Raw genomic sequence first — 18,304 nt, 5'->3', positions numbered from 1 at the left:
AAAAGAGTCTTTATTTTTGTGCTGTAGTTCTGAATGAACGTGTGGGATAATCCGGAGTCCTCTTCTTCGCTCCATCTCAGGTAGAGGAAGCGGGGAAAAAAAGTTCTTAAAATACATGTTGATTAAATTTTTTTTTTTTTTTTTTTTACAGGTGTAGTTTTATTCAGTCCATGTGCTTGGGTACTCTTTGTGTTTTAGCATAGTAGGAAAACAGATTCACATGCTCATACACGCTGTACAATAAAATCTACAGATATTTTAAAGCTTTAAGTACATCCAAAGAAACTCAATGAAAAAAAAGCATGAACTCAAAACAGAGAAAAGGCGAAAAAAATAAGATTTTCTGCCAAAAGGTTTTATCTCCTTTAAAATGTTTCTTTCTTCTTTTTTTTTTTTTTCGCTTGCGGCACATTAGTTTTTGCCACAACACAATGTAGAACTCCTACTCAGAATAAAAAGACTGTTTTTTCTTCAAGAGCGACAAACTTTTTTTTTTTACAGCAATTTTCCTCTCCGTTTGCAAGAGAAGAGATACTGTCGCACAAACACATCCCAAAAATAATCACACGAAAAGAGAAAAAAAAAAAAAAACAACGCCAGCATGAAGAAATAGTCAGAATAAGGAAATGAGAAGATGTTGGTGTCCCAACTCCTTAATAGGTCCAAATTAACAAAATCAGTTTGGGGGTAGGTATGACACAGTCTCTTGATTGTTTTCTCGTTCTTGAATCTTTTAAAATCATGTATTTTCCTTCCCATTACATTTATATACACACTGCTTTTTACCTAGTGGATGGTTAACGTATGCTATATATCATCATGTGTCATGTTTACTCTGTGCTAAACTTTGTAGTCCAGACATTCCACCCATCCTATGACAGGAAACTGATACAGTTAAGGAACTCTGTCTGTCTCCCTTTCCGTCATTGAAACACACACGCACACAAACACAATGAAATGCATGTACACAAAGTGCTTGGTTACCATCTGTGAGTGCTGCATCAGTTGGCCAGTACTCAGCTGGCAGGCAGATCAGACAAAGTGCCCAATATGCTCCCTAATGGCCCAAGTCGGATGAATGAGATCCGCCCGTTGTCTCTCTCTTTTTCTCATTTTCATCCTTTTTGCACGTCCTCTTCTTCCACTTTAACTAATTTACCTCTTGTCACATTGTTTCCTTGTACTTTCTCTCCCCATATCTCTCTCTCTCATCCCTCTCTTATCGTCTCAAGGCCCTGTTGCCTACTACTATACCCTGCTGGGTCTCAGTTTCAAAGATCAAGGATGAAAATGTGACACCGCAAACTAGCCTTTGCAAAAGGGGGAAAACAAAGGATTTGTACATGTTTTCTGGAGGGTTTTCCTCTGATGATGCAGCCCTCTCTCTGTTCACAGATTACACATTCTAAGTGCAATGTCAGCACAGATGGGAGGTCAGAGCTACACGTCAAGTGGGAACTCACTGGTGGGTGGTTCTGTAGAATGGATGTAAGGAAATCTGCGTCAGGCTGGTTCAAGCTAGAGCAGTGGACTCTGCAGGGTTTTTGATATGCTGTTTTTGTGAACAGAGTCAATCAATCTATCACTTTTTACATTTTGATGTAGTGCGAAATCATCAACGCCAAACTCCAATACATGTGCCAGATTCTCTGTTATATTATTTAGAGCAACCCAACATGAAACTATTCTAGGCCAGAACTTGGGAACATTTTCATGAATTAACTTCCTTTTAACAGACAGAGACCTCGAGCAGAACCACACTCATTGTGTTGACATCCATCTGCCGCATTGGCTAAATAACAAAAAATAAAAGGATCCTGGTTTTATTTTCTTTGTCAAGACAATGTGGAGGGAAGAAAAGGGTAACAAGCATGAAACTAGAAGCAGATTGATGGCGGGATATGGGCAAAAAAAAACTGGAAGAAACACAAGGAGGCAAACAGCAGTCAACTTAAAGAGGTATGTTTTTAGTAAATGAACAATATTGAGAGTCCACCTAGCTGTCGCAAAGAGTAGTTTGTATTGTTCCCAAAAAGTTTTTTCCATCTTATTTCTTCTCTGAATCGCGTGTAGGTCGTATCTTCATCTCAGAGAACTTGAGCGAGTACTGCCAGCCAGTCCAGGAGGACCACTCGATGCCGTCGGCGTACGAGGTGTGCTGGCCGCGCAGGTATTGGCCATTCAGGTTGGAGGTGTGGCAGTTGCGGTACCACCAGGCGCCATGGTAGAAAGAGGCGCAGTTGTTCTCCGAGTGGTCATTGTCGCTGTCTTTTGTGGTGAACTTCATGCCGTTGTGCTTCAGCAGGGAGTCCCCTAGGGTGAGAGAAGATACACAGTGTGTGAATTGAGTCATTGATACAACAGAAGCAACAGTCAAAACGTATCTTTTTTTTTTTTTCTTCTTCTAAAAGCTAAGTTCATTTGCATTTCAGAAATTAAAGGAAACCAACTCATAAGTGAGGGCAGGTGGTAGAGTACTAAAAAGCAGACTTTCTAAGCAAAAGATATTGCATCAACTGTGTCTTTCATCAACAAACCAGATGATACCAGTAATAAGTTATTGGACCCAAAGCTTCAAAAAAGCCCTACCACTTTTCAATTAATAATTTCTATCAACTGACAGAAAAAAATAGAACACGAGACAGTTCTAAAGAGTGTTGCTTCTCATTATCTAAGGTCACACATTTTAGAGCCAATTTATCAAAGGTTCTTGGCTGACCTTTTAAGGACTTCCTTTGATAACAGACAGAGGGTGATTTAATTAGGACGGCTGTGAGTGAGCAGAAATGGGTCTAAAAACAACACGTGACGTAATGAATCACATCTGTTGAATGATGACTTAGTTGCAGCCTTGCTCTTTCAAGAGGCTTACAAGACAAAATGAAAGTAATGTGCTCTCGGATGCAGCGCTAGACCCTAAATTCTTCAGCAAATTGATACCCAAAGATGTAATGATGTTCAAAAAAACTCCCCATACCTCCCTGTCACTCTGTCTCTTTTCTCTTCTTTGTAAAGCAGACTACACAATGTGAGCTCAACTTGACAGAAGAAAGAGAACACTGGGGCAGAATGAAAAAGTGCTCACCAGCCATCAGGTGATGGCTAACAGCTCGTCAGAGCATCAAGCAGGCTTAATTGCCCAGGATGTGGCCACCGAGCTCCCTACTGTCTAACTCTGTCCTACAATGCTTCCCATTTGGAATTACCATGGTAACCAGCCAGCAGAGAAAAGATAATGTGACAGAAACATCTCATATTCATATCTGGTGTAGCTCAATGCTGGGAGAAGAGCGATATTGGGGATAAAGAAAAAAAAAAAAGAATAACAGTCTAGTGTCAGCAATGGGATGATGTCAAGAGAATTTAGAAAAAAAACTATAAACAGAGGCACTTAAAGGCTCATTTGCAAGGCGCAGGATGTCACCTTGGTGGCCGGGGGCCGGAAGCCTCCCCATGATGCCCATTAAGATCCAGCTGCTCCCAGACCCAAATAACTACCTGTCAGCGGATCAGAGAGTAGCCACAACAGAGCAAAACACTACGACTGATGATAATAACAGAAGCTCTTTTAAGAGGGAAGAAAAGTTGAGCCCTTAGCCATTTATGGGAGGGTTTGATAGCCATTAAAAGCTTCGGAAGTTTGTCATGAAATATTTAACAAAATCCCGTATATCAAGCCTCAGGGTCTTGTTAAACTTTGACTAAAATCTAAGTGAAATTATACAAACAAATGAAAAATCCTAGATAGCGAATTTAGCTGCCCAGACTATTTGTCAAGACCGTAAGGATGATGCAGAATATTTTGATTGGCACCTGTTTGGTTCCGCCCACAAAAATAACATAATTGACAGTCTGACACAAAATGAGAGAAGGACAAAGAAAGCCTGCCATCTAAAAGGTTTTCATTTCAATTAACCCATTTGCCAAAGTTATCTGTTAGCACACATGCTACATTAGCTTGGATGTATCTCGTGTTCCTAAAGCTGTCATACAATGCTATGCTAAGCGTTGCTGTGTGGTGTTAGCAAGAGCTAAATTAATCTGAAGTTAATTTCTGAAGACTGCACTCAACTACTGCTAGGATTTCCAATATGTTGCGTCTCAACTACGGTTGAGACGCAACATACATGGCTGTCATTGCTCGGTGGAATGGAAAAGCTAGCGCTGGGTGTAAACGGCCTATTAGCTGCCATGTACACTTTCCAATGACCATGTGTCTGATAAACATTTATTTATAACCAAACAACTTACAGACCAAAAAACAAAAATCTTAATAAAAATTGAAAAGTTAGATGTGTTTAAATGTGACTGAAAACTAAATTCTGATAAGATACTAACTATAGGAACTCATTTCATAGATACAAGGTTAATTTGTTTTCCAAGTCATGTTAAGGAAAGGTTAGGAGAACCAATCAACAGGAACCACAAATGCAATATTGTCCTATTCCTCTGATTTCCTTCCTTCTGTCCTTTAGATAACTCTACCCTCTTATTTGTTTACCTTTGCCTCTCCTCCTCCTCTTTTGCCCCTGTCCCTTTGGCTCCTCCATCCTACTTTCTACCAACTCTTCCCCTCCTTCCTCTCTCTCTTTTCGGCTCCATATCTCATATCTGTCCCCATTCTCTCTGTGGTGTCGCAGCGGCACTTCCCCAAAGGTTTCCTTAAATTGCTTCTTCATTTCAACGGCAGGTTTTTGTTTACGCTGCAGGTCAAGCAGTGCAATTAATTTGTGGTAATTTAATCAGGGTGACAGGTAGCTGGCATGGATCTGATGGTTTTGGGAGCAGAGACACAGACACCAAACGGCCCTTTCTCTGTACAAACATAGGCCTAATACAGTACAGAAATGACACACTCATTTTAATGAAAGGTGCTGGATGTTGGCAAGATTTTGACACACTGCTGTGTACAAATTAGGTTAAATAAAGAAAAGTGTCTACTAAGCACAAGCAAAGTGTAACTAGATCACTAAGAATACATACCTGCATTTCCAGAATAGTCTCCTACAGTTAATGGGTATCCATCATCGTCAGGGTCCACAGAAAACAGACCTACTCCGAAGGTACCGTACTGGGCATATGCTGTGCTATTTTCAAAGTCCTCCAAGTCGATGCGCAGCTCATAGTTGGCCTGGATGGAAAGGGCATGGATCTGCTTCAGTCCTGCAAGACACAGACAAAAACAATCCATTACTAAGTGCTTCCGCTGTTCTCAGTGAACAATTTAAAGCGATTTCAGCAGCTTCTCAGTGCCGTACATTCTGCTGGAAATAAGACGTAACATGGTTTTTGTCCCATTTAGAGTCTCACTCCTCTGCATGTGGAGTGTTTTCTTATTTTCAAAAACAAGATTGAAGTTCCTTTTTGAAAAGTATGCATGGTAGAGTACAACTCGGAGAATTGTTTACAATGAGGGCAGAAGGCGAGCTGAATTCACTGGGGTAAAAAAAAGAAAAGAATGCAAATTAAAAAATGATGCCAACTTCTTTAATCAACATGCAGTTGCAGCGTTAGATCTATGAACCAAGTTCCAACTCACAAACCCTTCATAGCAATAAAGAATAAAAAAAAAAGGATAGGAGGATACATGCATGAATATTGGAACAGGACTCGCGATTTTAGTCAATCAATCTCTCTTTGTAAAGTGCCAATAGATAATGGCTGCTGGTTGGAGGGGCCCCTGATGAATTTTTGCCTAGGGCCAAAACAGACTCCAGAATAGCCACTGAAACTTCTGTCATGAAGCGTTGTGAGGATTGTATGGAACAAATATTAGTAGATACCATTACATCACTGACATTTTACTCCTGGGTATCAATAATGTTATGTACATTGTAAAGGTCTTTTTTTAGACAAATCCTGCAGGAGTAACCTGATTCTGCAGAGATCTCTCTCTCACCAACAGCTGCTTCATTTATTGACTCGGAGCACTGCTTGCTTAGAGCTCCTCTGTTGCTCTAACCTGACTGTTAAAAGATTGTCTGTAATTGCTTTGAACTCACTATGGAAAGGTGGATCTACCTGGATAAAGGAGACATTGTGAAATTGAATCTGGTCGTGTATTACACGAGCTGGGAGAGCAAAAATGTTCTAAAAGGAGAAATGCAAAAGGTTAGTTTTTTATTGGAAAAAAAAAAAAAAGAGTAAGTGCAATGAAAATATAGGGCATAATTTGTGAATTGTAGCTCGGCCAGCAGAGCTTCACAGTTACAATTTGAACCAACTGATTCTCACTTTTCAAAGCTCTCCATGCAGTACTAATGTGATAACTTTAGTTCTCTCCGGGTCAGCTCTGTCAAGGGAGGGGAGACAAGTTTATGACAGGGTTCCGTTATTTCAACAATAAAATGAAGACTCAGTTTGATATATGTTGTGCTGGAAAAGTCATTGACAGAGGGGTGGCTGCATTTATCATTCATCCTATTTCCTTTGAAAAGACTACTCAGGATGACAATCAAACAGGATTGAACTAAGAAATGCCAGATTCCAGGCTCTACTATTGTAGTCAATGAACATTTAATAACATCCAGTCAGCTGGCCTTCAGTGATACCTACAGTCTATAGATGTGCATCATTTTTGAGTGAAATTGTTTGTTGAAAAGCATGTGCTCACTTACCTATCTTAAAATTATATTTACCTTTTCATTGTGTGCACAAGATCAAAGGCTGGTAACCTGCTGTTAAAAGGTTTAATATTAGGCTTTAGTGCCTTTATTTACAGATAAGACAGTGGATTGAGTCAGAAATGGGAGTTGAGAGATTTGGTGATGACATGAAATAAAATAGCTACAGGTCCGGTTCATTTTTATAGAAAATCCCCCCAACATTTTCACATAAATGGTTTTATATTTACTATGCAAAACCCTTCTTACACATTTTCGTTTGAACACATTTCCATAAATAAAAGACCGAGAGTTCTCATCCACCTGTCTCTGCTATTTTAGATCACAGTCTGCCACATTCATTGAAAGCCCTGAACCGATCTTTTAATTGTTGCTCAAACCTTCGGAGACAGTTTGTCAAACAGAAAGAGCCAGGAGGAAAAAGGTTTGCCCATCCCTTCTTCCTCACCCCCTCCTGTGTTGGGAGTGATGGTGTTACCCAAGGCGAGCTTCCTTCTCCTGGGTTGATAGAAGGGGAAGAAGAGTGTATCAGGCACGAGATTAGCAGGAGGAGGAAAAGCTCAACCTGGGTGCCTTGAACACTGATTCCAGGCAGGAAGACCAAGAAAAGTGGATTCAGACTCTGTTTACAGCCTTCCCGTGCACTTACAAATGCACTCTATACAGTTGCAGTATTTATTTGGGAGACGGAGAATAAATATGTTTGACGGCATGCATTGATGGAGAGGCTTCAAAGGCTTCACCGTTTCAAAAAAAATGGTTTGGATTTAGAGCGTGTTGAGCAAGCGGCTGGTTCAAGGTTTGCTCCTGACTTTTTCCCATTCGCTATATTTTTAACCAAAACAACATTTTACTTCAGTAAACAAACAAATAGTTGTTTTTAAGGTGCAGAACAAAATAACACTTTAATGTTCCACTCAGGCTGTAGCCTAGAATTTAATTACTAAATTCTAGGCCAGCTTTGGTACAAGTTTCTAAGTAGTAAAGATCAAAGATAGCTTTTCCTAAAACGTAAAATAAATACTTTAGAGCAATCATCACCATACATGTGTTTCTGCTTTCTACTAGAACATGATAAATAAATACACCATCAATGATGTTGACCCTGGACCAGCCCTCTTACTTATACTTACCTAATAATGATGATGATGATTGATAATGATTATTTTTCTTGTCTTGTGTTTAAAATGAACTAAAAGCATTTTTCTTTTTGGAAAGGTAAGAATGATAAATTCATGCTTTTCGTAAGTTGGTCTTCATCAGAAGTAGAAGCAGTGTTTGTTTCTGTGCAATATTTTAGGCTTCTTTTAAAGGGCTGACTTAGAATGAGCGTGAAATCAGGAGCAACCACACAAGACCTTTCTCTTTGATTGCACTTGAATACTCAAGATGGCGACCATCATCGTTAAAAATAAGGCTCATTCTCCTTTTTTTTTTAAAAGCTCAAACTGACAGAGTCAAATTTGAATTCAGTCATTGTGAAGAATTGCACACTGACAGCATCCTTTTCCAGAATGGAAGGCTAATTTGATGACAAACACAACTGAAAGAATCCATTATTATTCCGACACACAAGCTCACAGTCTGGGCAAAAGGCAGTTGGATTTAATCCAGCTCAGTGGGAGGTCGATCAGTTTTTTCTTTTCCCTTCATTTCATCAGCAAAACAGAGGGAAACATCCAAAAATCCTAGCCAGGTAACTTCATGCATGTCAGGTTACCATTCATTCTTACCCAAGTATAAACACACCTGTATATGAGTGAGAGTTTTCCTCACATTCAAACTCACACTGAGAGAAACATACATGTCTTTTTTCTTGAACGACTTTTCTTGTCATATAGCCTCCTTTTGAGAAAAAGTATCAATCCACACTAAAACCTAAGGGAAAAGTACCCTGAGTGATTTGACAAACTTCAAAAGAAAGACTTAGTCTGTGTTCTCTTTCAGGGGATAAAAAAAGGAAAATGATATACCAGATGCAACACAACTCTATTTAAAGACTCTGCGGCATCCGACAGTATTTACATAACTTTAATTCAGTCCCTAATTAAAGCCCTAGAGAATCTCAGCGAGACTTTAATTCAGAATAATTAAAGAAGAAGACAAGTGGAATAACAGCAGAGATTTCTTTCGTTTGGAAACTAAATGCTCAGGTGTAACTCCATGTTAATTAAATGCTATTGTTAGGGGTTATTTAAAGTGGGGTTCTAATACAAGGGAGGATTTTGTGGTGTTTTGCTGCAGTATTAACATGCTGATTGCTCCGTGGGGGAGTGAGGCTCCTCGCTTCTCACTGATTTGCCGTTTAAGAGAAGCTTTGAGTCAAAAAAATCTCTGTTCCTCCTACGTACTTTAGATCTGCAATTAGATTTTGTTTTCTTTATTCTGCATGTTCTGACTGTTTTTTTTGTTCCGCGCTGCATTAAAGCACACTGTTTCTCATTAAGGTTTCTTTCCAGTTTACTGTCAAGCTTTTCTTTTTTACTCCTCTTCCACAACAATAATGAGAACAATAATGATAGTAATGAGTATAGTTTGAATTGTTAAAATGTGCTACAGAGATGCAAACAAGGCCCCTGTAAACGCAAGCTCTCTTTTTCAAAAGTCTATATAAACTGTTGTATGAGATAAAATGGCCCATTTTGAGATTGTACGTATAGTTAAAAAAAATAAATAAATCCAAGCAGTATATTTAAACCACAATCTGTGAAGAAACTGTGAAATCCCTTGAATTAATAAAGTTATTGTTAGCCGAGGTTTGATGTACTAGTATAAAAAAGTATCATGGGGTATTTCTTTACTAAAAGGAAGCACACAGGATGAAGCTTTTATATGTAAAAGGTCAAAGTTTGATTAGAAACCAAGCAAAGAAAAATTTCACAAGAATAAGACCCTCAGGGGCCATAGAACAATCAGATTTTATGCGTGCCAAAATAATAAACAGTGAGGGCCCACAAGGGCTGGGCCTTTAATCACATTTCATTTTTTAATCACTGTTTGGCTTCTCTGGTTTATAAGAAAAACAGAATTTTCAAATTTCTGGTTTCCATTTCAATTCACTCTGCTTGGCAGTGAAGCTCTTTCTTCGTTTTTTTTTTCTTTTTTTTTTCACGACACCCTTTTTTATTATAGTGGCAATTTTGCACATGGATTCAGGCGGGCGGTAGACAGATCATCACCATCTCAACATCACAGACAAAACAAAGCAGTTAGATTAGATTACACAACATTATTAATCCCCATTGAGGGAAACTCATTTGCCACCTGGCCGATTCCTACACCAAACAATATAGACGGTACAATCATAATTACCAACAAGTGAATAAATAGTCTGATGAGAGATAATAGGGCAGTGTTATGCCAGCTCACAGAAGCCTGTTCTAACTCCAGCATGAAGCAAAACTTGTGGTTGTTTAATTGGTGTTCTTGGGTTGATAAGGGGCCCACAGCTAATCGTTGCCCTTGGGCCTCAAAGGTTGGAATTACTGCCCTGTCTTTGGTTACATTATTTTTTTTTTTACTCTGACTTATATTGATTGAATAAAGTGTTGCCTGCGAGCTAGTTCATGCAGACAACTCAAGCGGTCTGTATTCACACTTGACATGCGCCATTATCAAAAATTACCTGACAACACATCCTTGCAATTAGCGGCCTATTTAAGCTGCAAGATTTCAGGTCTCTCACTCTGCTTTGTCATCACAGCTCTAACCTACATCAGTACTGCGCTCTTCCTTTAGGCCCCAGCACCAACCCAGCATCCACCTGCAGTCTCCGGGGGGGGTTAAGATATTATCATCACTCCTCACATTTCTGCATGTAAATGAATCTGCGACGAGCGATAAGGGTGCAGCATAGACAAAAACTACATTCTGCTCTTGCACATACACATTTAAATTAAATACAAACATGAGTTGCGTGACAGAAATATGCACACAGCTGAATTAGTGCCATCTAACTCTTTGAATTTGAAAATGCTTTACACCTGCTTGGAGCTTCTCTCCACATATCTCTGTGTCACGTAAGCAACTCCACATACAGGCACAGTTGCTCAATGTCATCTAAAGTGAGGATAAATAATACAGACAAAATCTGCATCTCATTTCCAACAATCAATGTGTTCACTGATAAGGAATCTCATTTGGAAGGCCTGATTAACAAACGCATCGATGGGACAAAAATCTTTACGCATTCTTTGGCATTAAATCATCCGGGTCATTACGTCCTCCTTTACAATGCCTCCTGCAGTTACTTCAGAGCTGAGAGGCTAAACAGCGCTAGCTCGTGGTAGCGTCTATGTTGATGAAACGCCCAGCAAAAGTTGAACATAGTCTTTATCAGATCCCTCAGTATGAATATCAGCACATCCTGTGACAAAAACACAAAGACATGTACTTAGTTCTACACGCAATGCAAGCACCGATCTTACATTTTGGACACCCACATTCAAGTGGAAGCAAACAATTGGTTCTTTTTCACTTTAAATTAATAAATAAAATCTCTACAATCACCTCATTTAACTGGGTCATGGTAATCCAGAACTCATTTTCACAACTTTCAGGCTCAAAGGGAAGAGGACAAATTTAACTTGTTAAGAATCATGAAGACATTTTTGTCTTTTATTCACACGGCATGTTATGGATATGAAAATACATGAACACGAAGCTTAAACCTTCCTGGCATTGATTAAACTATTACCAGGATTCCTGCAACTTTAATGCAATATTACAGCTAATGAGATTGACATCTATGATTCTATTAAAAATGTAGAGGACCTCCGTAAGATGTCTCTGTGATGGCGCTAAAAGCCACAAATATTAATAATTTATTTGCTTTTATTTGAAAAGTATGTAGGGAGGAATGTATTGGATGCTTTTAGGAAAGGGTTGCAATCGTAGTGCTGCACTACAGGGCATAACGGAGAAGAATAAAAAACAGATCTCCAAACCCAACAGAGTAATGATTACACTCTTCTCTTGCCGCTTGTGACATTTCTCTGAGTTAATTATTCATCATGCTTTTTCTCCCTCTGTTGCTTGGGGGCAGCTCTTGAGACTGTTTCAGCTGCAAAGGAGAAAAGGAGCAGCACTTTTCTGTATCAACCCGCCATATCTCAACCCCTCCCTCATTTTTTTTTTTTTTTTTTTCCCTTGTCGTCTCTTCTTTCCTCCTTTCGCTTAATCTTCCTGCGAGGAGAAGAGGAGGAGTTCCAAGAGTATTTCCGAGGACATTCGACGTGCCCTTTTGTCGTTTCTTTGGGGGGCGAGGCTGGTTGAAGAGGTCTGTGAACACGCGACATGCTGTCGTGAGCACTCAGGGAATAGAAATAGACTTGCTATGGTCGGTTCTCCCCTTGTCATGAAGAGAAAGGAGCGCAGGGAGAAAAAACAGAGACAGGTGTGCGCTGAACTCTCTGGCTTTGTGTTCCCCTGGAGCCAACGGTGACATTTGGCGGGACAAAACAGCCGAAAGAATTTTAAGATTAACTGTCACACCTCTGACATATCTATAACTGGTTTCAAGTTTGGCGCCTGGAAATTCCAAGTCAAGATGGTGGGTGAGATCAAATTGTCCTACTTACTCAGGAAGGTTCACACTGAGTGAAATATTGGAGCATCAGTCATGATAAAGGCTGCTCAAATGCGCTCAATGTTATGGATGGGAGCTTCATTGTTACTTCCTTTTGTAACTTCTTTTAGCGCAAGAAAAAAAACAATACTACCCTTCATGAAAGGTGAGAACTTCCTACACTTCTATCAGCTTCAGTAATTAAATGTGAGAAATTATTTTTACAGTCTACCTATAAAAATGTATATGGATGATAGTTATGTCAAACATACATTTATACACCCACAAGGAAAGCACAAATATAAACGTTTCAGAGTAAGAGTTCTCGGTAGGTCTAATCATAACCATGGAGCAGGAAATGTAAGATAAAGATAAACACAAATTAAACAAACCCTCTTGTCTTCATTTTCAAGCTTTGAGACAAAATTAGTAAACTGAAACACACACAACTTAAAGCTTTTTGCACATCTGTCCAGCCCAATATTTAGGGTTTTTTTTTAGCTGTCATTAAACAATGATTCTCTTAAGTCATCACATTTTGTACAATTCAAAATAAATGGGGCTCATCCAAATGACAAATCTCTCAAATTTGTTTTCTCCAGAATATTTTCCAATTGATTAACGTCATCAACAAGAGGTACAAGACCAGATCTTGCGACAGGACTGGACATTTTGGAACCATTTTTCTTCATACTCGATCAAGAGCTAATCTTTTTGAAGGGAAACGATATAATATGTCCGTGGAGAGGAGTTTTTAATCCACACTAACAGATTCTGAATGTATATGGTAAACGTTCCTGTTCCTTTTTTTTTATTTTTTAATTCCAACCTTAAAACAATCAACCCATCAATCAATCAAACTTTATTGTTATCCCACTTTTCCAATTGGATAATGTATTTGCTACGGAAAGACTGACAAACAGTTGAGGGTATCTTTAAAAGTTAGTTAGTTTGTAGCTTAAGTTACTATTTAAAAAGTGTTACTCAATGTGTAGATGTGCGTTATGTTGTATGCCTTAACCACCTCAAGGGACAGTGGGGGTCCTCAGCCTATGGCATTCTTTTTAGGGATCACTTACGTATAATAATGCCTCTTCTTTATGATGCTGTAGACGCAATTTACAAAGTCATTTTTGAATACCTTCCAATTTGTACAATTGTTACCAGTGGCAGTGGTAACAGGTGGCAGTGGTAACAAATGGCAGTGGTAGCAAGTCTACAGATTGGAAGTGCCACTGTTTACTTTGTTTCACGTCAGAGACTCACAGTGTCGTCATACGACAGTTAAATGACAGCCAAAGGATTTTTTTGTGTGAGGTTAGAGAATACTTTATCCACATGGACAGGACAGAGACGGCTAAAAAATAAAATAATATTTGCTTTAAAAATATGTTAATTAAACACTTCAATGTAAGAGCCTTAAAAGCATTGAACCCTGAGAATGACCTCAGCTAAAAACAGCTGCTATGTGAATATGAGTTATGCAGTCAGACACTGTGAGCATGTTTCTATGAATTCTTCTTCACATCTTTCCTTTTCCCTCATGACTTTTTTTCTACACATTTCAAGAAAAATGCAGTAAAGAAAATATATATATTTTTTTATCATTTAACACTCAAGACCATTACCTAAGTTTCCAACTGTCTGTTATTTATCATAAAAGTATACAATGCACTGGTGGTATAGTGGTTAGTCCGTGCGTCCCCGGCAGCCCGGGTTCGAATCCAGCCTGTGGCCTACTTCCCCGGCATGTCGATCCCCACTCTCTCTCCCATCTCTGTCTACTTTCCTATCCCTCCAATAAAGGCACAAAAAAGCCTGAAAATAGATCTTCCAAAAAAAAAAAAAAAAAAAGAGTTAAGTATACTGTACAATGTGTTATATATTTGTATAGCCTGTCAAAGAAGTTTTTGACCATGTAAAGGAAACTTTATACACATACATGTTTTTCAGCTGTATGCTTTGAAGTATAAGCTCAGGATCCTCCCCATGCAAATACAAATCTGAGACAGCTCAGATCCTTCAAACGCACCCGTTCGCTTTACACTTTGAGTGGTGAATTATCAGCCGTACTTTAGATCAAATGGGATATGGGTGCCGAGACGGTCCAATTTTTTACGCTTGTTGAGAAGCAGAAAGAGAGTGTGGGGGCTGCACTTATTTGCTTACACTGTGTGCTTACACTTGTGCATAGGAGGCTGTTTCCACTTTATTCACAAGCATTTCCAGACTCAATACGGAATATGAACATCTCAGCCATACTATTTGTTCAGCAGAAAACGCACTGTGCCGCACCCCAGGCGAGAGTCTAACTTGGGAATAATGATCTTGGGAATGTTTGCTCTCTTTGCCCACAGTGCCCTCATTATTCCTCTCAGGAGTCTCTTGCTTCATCTTTTTTTTTTTTTAAAGGATACATTTTGCAGTATACATTATTAAAACATATTGTTCCCTCTGAATCCTTGTGGGTTTCTGAGCAGACAATAGCTCATTGAGCCTCACATTTGGGACCTGCAGCGTTAAACTGAATTAAATCCTCATGTTCAAATGGGAGGTGTCTATATGCAGATGATAGAGGGGAGGGGGGTTCAGCATGACTGCAGGTGTAGAAGGTGCAGCTCTATAGATCTGGTATGGAAGATGACAGCATGATGAAGAAGGGATTAAACTGATCTATGATTCTCTCATTCTCCAGCCCCACTGAACACGACGTTCTTAATAATCTTCTGTGTCTAAAATCAAACCTGGGCTTCTGTTACTTAGCATCCTGAGGGTCGTTTTGTAACTGGACAGTACTGTATGTACACAGAAAGCTATGGAATCACAAAGGCAGACAGCAAGTGAAAGCAAAGCCGTTTTACTGCAGTCCAGTGAAGCTTTTATGTCGCAGAGATAGTCTGTTCGAAGAGAGAAAATGATTACGGTGCTGCTCTAATGCAAGGTATAATTAAATGTTAATCCACCACAAAACACGTGTACGCTGTGCTTTTAAATTCTCTTTTCTCATCGGGGAAAGCTCGACTGCAATAGAATTATTTTAAGTGACAAGTGTTTGGCTTATCCAAACAGAAAATGTTTGAGCTGCCCTCATTTGCCTTCAATGAGAATAATATATATCAGCAGGGTGACCTATGACATCAGTGATTTCAAACATTTAGCCTTCTTTAATATGGTATGTATAAGTTGAAATGGCCAAATGTAGAAACCATCCCGGCCCACATGTGGTTATAAAAACATTTTGTTCCATCGGATTGTGCTAAAAAGGAGTGATTTTCTAAAAGGGGCTTTTTATGATTCTCAGATGAGGTTTCAAGGTACAAGGCTTATTTTTTCAGAAGTCCATGCACAGTTATATAGGACACAAAGTACTGGAAGAGATACCGTCACAACTGTTAAGGGTTAACTTCTGGTTCAGTTTCAACCACTGACATAGAGTTGACGTGCTTCTTTTTGAAAGGCACGGGCCAAAGACCAGCAGTTAGCTTTTTCTAGCATGCTAAATGATCTCCTTTTCCATTACAGAAAATGTGAAAAGCTTATTTCTCAGGTAGCTTGCTGTGTATCGGTACAACCAGTAAACGTACAGGTTGATGTCCTGCAGTAGATGTGCACTTCTGGGAGCTCAGTTTGAATGTTGTGTTAACAAGATGCAAGGAACATTTCCACTGACTAAAGAAACAAATGGGATGACGGGACACACAATGATACCACAGTTTGAAATACTGTATATTTCAAAACAATGACTTAAAAACTGATTTTTACATCAACACTATTGAAATGAGGGCATTTATAAATTCATTTCAGCTATCAAAACTCTTGAACCCATTTTTGTATGACAGTTTCAATATGTGTCTTAATTTCCTTTAAAGTGGTAGCTATCCATTTCAACCTTCTCTATTACTTTTAGCCAGCTTTAGTCTTCTCCACGAGCTTGCAATATAGTTTCCTTTCATACTTGATTGGAACATTTTGAATTGAAGCCTTACAATTTTACCTTTTAACCTTTCCACATAATAAACTGCAACTGCATAATAAACCAACCATCACAAATAACCCCTTTGAAAGTTACTTCCCTTTACCCCCCGTATACATGACATATACATGTAGCTTTCTCTGAAATGATTAGTTATGCAACCTTCAGCTAACATCACATGTTAAGTCACAGAGGGGGGCTCATCTTAATCCTGTGGGTTTCACAGAGCTGTGGGCTGTGGCGAACCACGCAGTTGGTCCATCAGTGACTTATGTGGGTGTTTATTGCCCAAAGCTGATTAATGTATTCTCAATAATTGGTGAAAATCAAAGCCAGTTATCATTTTGAGATTGTACAACTGATGTTACTGTCTCTGATATATATATTTTTTTAATAGATGATGATGCGAGTCTGACACAACACCACCTCCCTGCTCATTTAAAGTTGAACTCTGCTAGACTTCCTCCTGTCCCCCGAATCGCTGAAATCTCTCCGCCAGCTGTCACTCCCTTCTCCGGTGCACCTCGCCTCCCAGAGCTCATTTGAAATGAATGAGCGCCGGTTGCTTTGTCTCTCGCTGCTGCTGCCAGCGTGAGCTCACAGTGTGACACGCGGGAGGCGACATGTTTGCACATGTTGCTTATTGAACAATTTGATGTCATGTTTGTATGCTTCAACAAACGCAGCTAGTGAGCGTGAGACGGAGCTTATACCTTTTGAAAACACCTGCATCCTCTCTTGTGCAGTTTTATACCCTTTATAAAAATAAGAGGTTGCCATCTTACAATAGACAAGGACATGCTGGTGTAATGTTGAAGCTCTTAAACCAGGTGGCATTCAGCAACGATACATTGCAGTGATGAGTCTTGATAGATGTTGTGCTCGTCTTAGTTTTAGGAAGACAACAAATTCACCATTTACTACTGATTAATTGGAGTAACTCAGACGTTACTTAACCTCCTGCCATTTCATATTCTCCATCTCTCTGTATTCCCTGCTCTACCTGCTCTTCTCCACAGGTACCGTGCGGTTTTTGTTTGAGACTTTGGTCTTCATTTGGACATGAAAAGTTGAACTAATTTGGTGTAATTTGATTTAATTCAGTTTCATTTGGTTAATTAAAGACTTACTTAAACTGTGTCTCTCATCTTTTTGTTGTGACCTCCTGGGTCATGACACTCATGTTAAGAAAGCTTTCAAGCCTTTCGTATTGTTTCATGGAACACCATCAATCTTCCTGTTGTCTTGTATATACATTCTCTTTAGCCACCTGCTAGCCTAAGGAAATAAAACATTTTCTCTTAATACAAATGCATTAATTGAAACTTTGACTGGGGATGTGAAATAAGTTCTCATCTCATCCCTGACTCCCTCCATGTTTATTTCCCTCTAATCATCTCTGCATTTCACCGGTGAGGCCCGCTTGGAATTTCCTCGTGTATTCAGGTCCTGTTATGATATATTATGCATAAAACATTTCCTTTGCTCTAAGATTAATTCATGCAGACATAATTGAGCACAGAGGAGGGAGCTGAAATGTCTGCTCTGACTATGCAGTTGACAGTTATTAGTGATGGTGATGATACCGAACATGGAATTTGCCCTAAAATGTTGACACATGTTTGGTTAAGAAAGATTCATTTCCTATGAAGGTCTGATTTGGGTTTTCAAAATAGAATTGTTGAGAAGTGTTCTGCATTTATTTTCAACCAATTGTGCCTGTTTAAACGTGTTCTATTGACTTTGATTTCTTGGATGTTCACCATATAATTAGTGTCTTTTATGAGTGTAATGACGGCATGGGTGGGTAAGACGTACGCTTTATGGTTCACTCCAATTCTTCAAACACTGTAAGGTACCAAAGTCAGAAAACATGAAAATCATTGCTAAAGTCCCAGCCAGCTACTGTAACTTTGTTTATCCCACTTAAAAAAAAGCTGCCTTTGTGGGTGATAAGAAAGACAGCTAAGACATGGGTGACACAGCAAATCTCTGGAGTCAAGCTGTTTTCAATGTCGGCAAACGTTCGTAAGATGAATTTATCTGATACTACATAGCTCCGATTGATGTCTGTATTAGATTTCAGGTTTGCTTTTATCCTCAATGCCTTCATGAAACTAAACGCTTCCAAAGCCATCCACC

At 39.2% G+C, this 18,304-nt stretch overlaps 1 protein-coding gene across 2 annotated transcripts in view; it reads right to left on the bottom strand.

The window, feature by feature from the left end:
• Positions 1 to 381: 381 nt before the first annotated feature.
• Positions 382 to 18,304, bottom strand: part of fibcd1b (fibrinogen C domain containing 1b) — a 108,343-nt gene continuing 90,420 nt past the window's right edge. For both annotated transcript variants that reach the window (XM_079364224.1, XM_079364225.1), the window contains 2 exons: positions 4,984 to 5,163; positions 382 to 2,313 (listed from right to left, as the gene is read on the bottom strand). In XM_079364224.1, the coding sequence (XP_079220350.1) occupies positions 2,048 to 2,313; positions 4,984 to 5,163 (446 nt within the window). In that variant the 3' untranslated portion in view covers positions 382 to 2,047. The remainder of the gene's footprint in view (positions 2,314 to 4,983; positions 5,164 to 18,304) is intronic.

This window comes from Symphodus melops (genome assembly GCF_947650265.1).
Source record: "Symphodus melops genome assembly, chromosome: 16".
NCBI classification, from domain to species: Eukaryota; Metazoa; Chordata; class Actinopteri; order Labriformes; family Labridae; genus Symphodus; species Symphodus melops.
The sequence above is the reverse complement of the archived record's forward strand: the minus strand, read 5'-3'. Positions and strand labels throughout refer to the sequence as shown.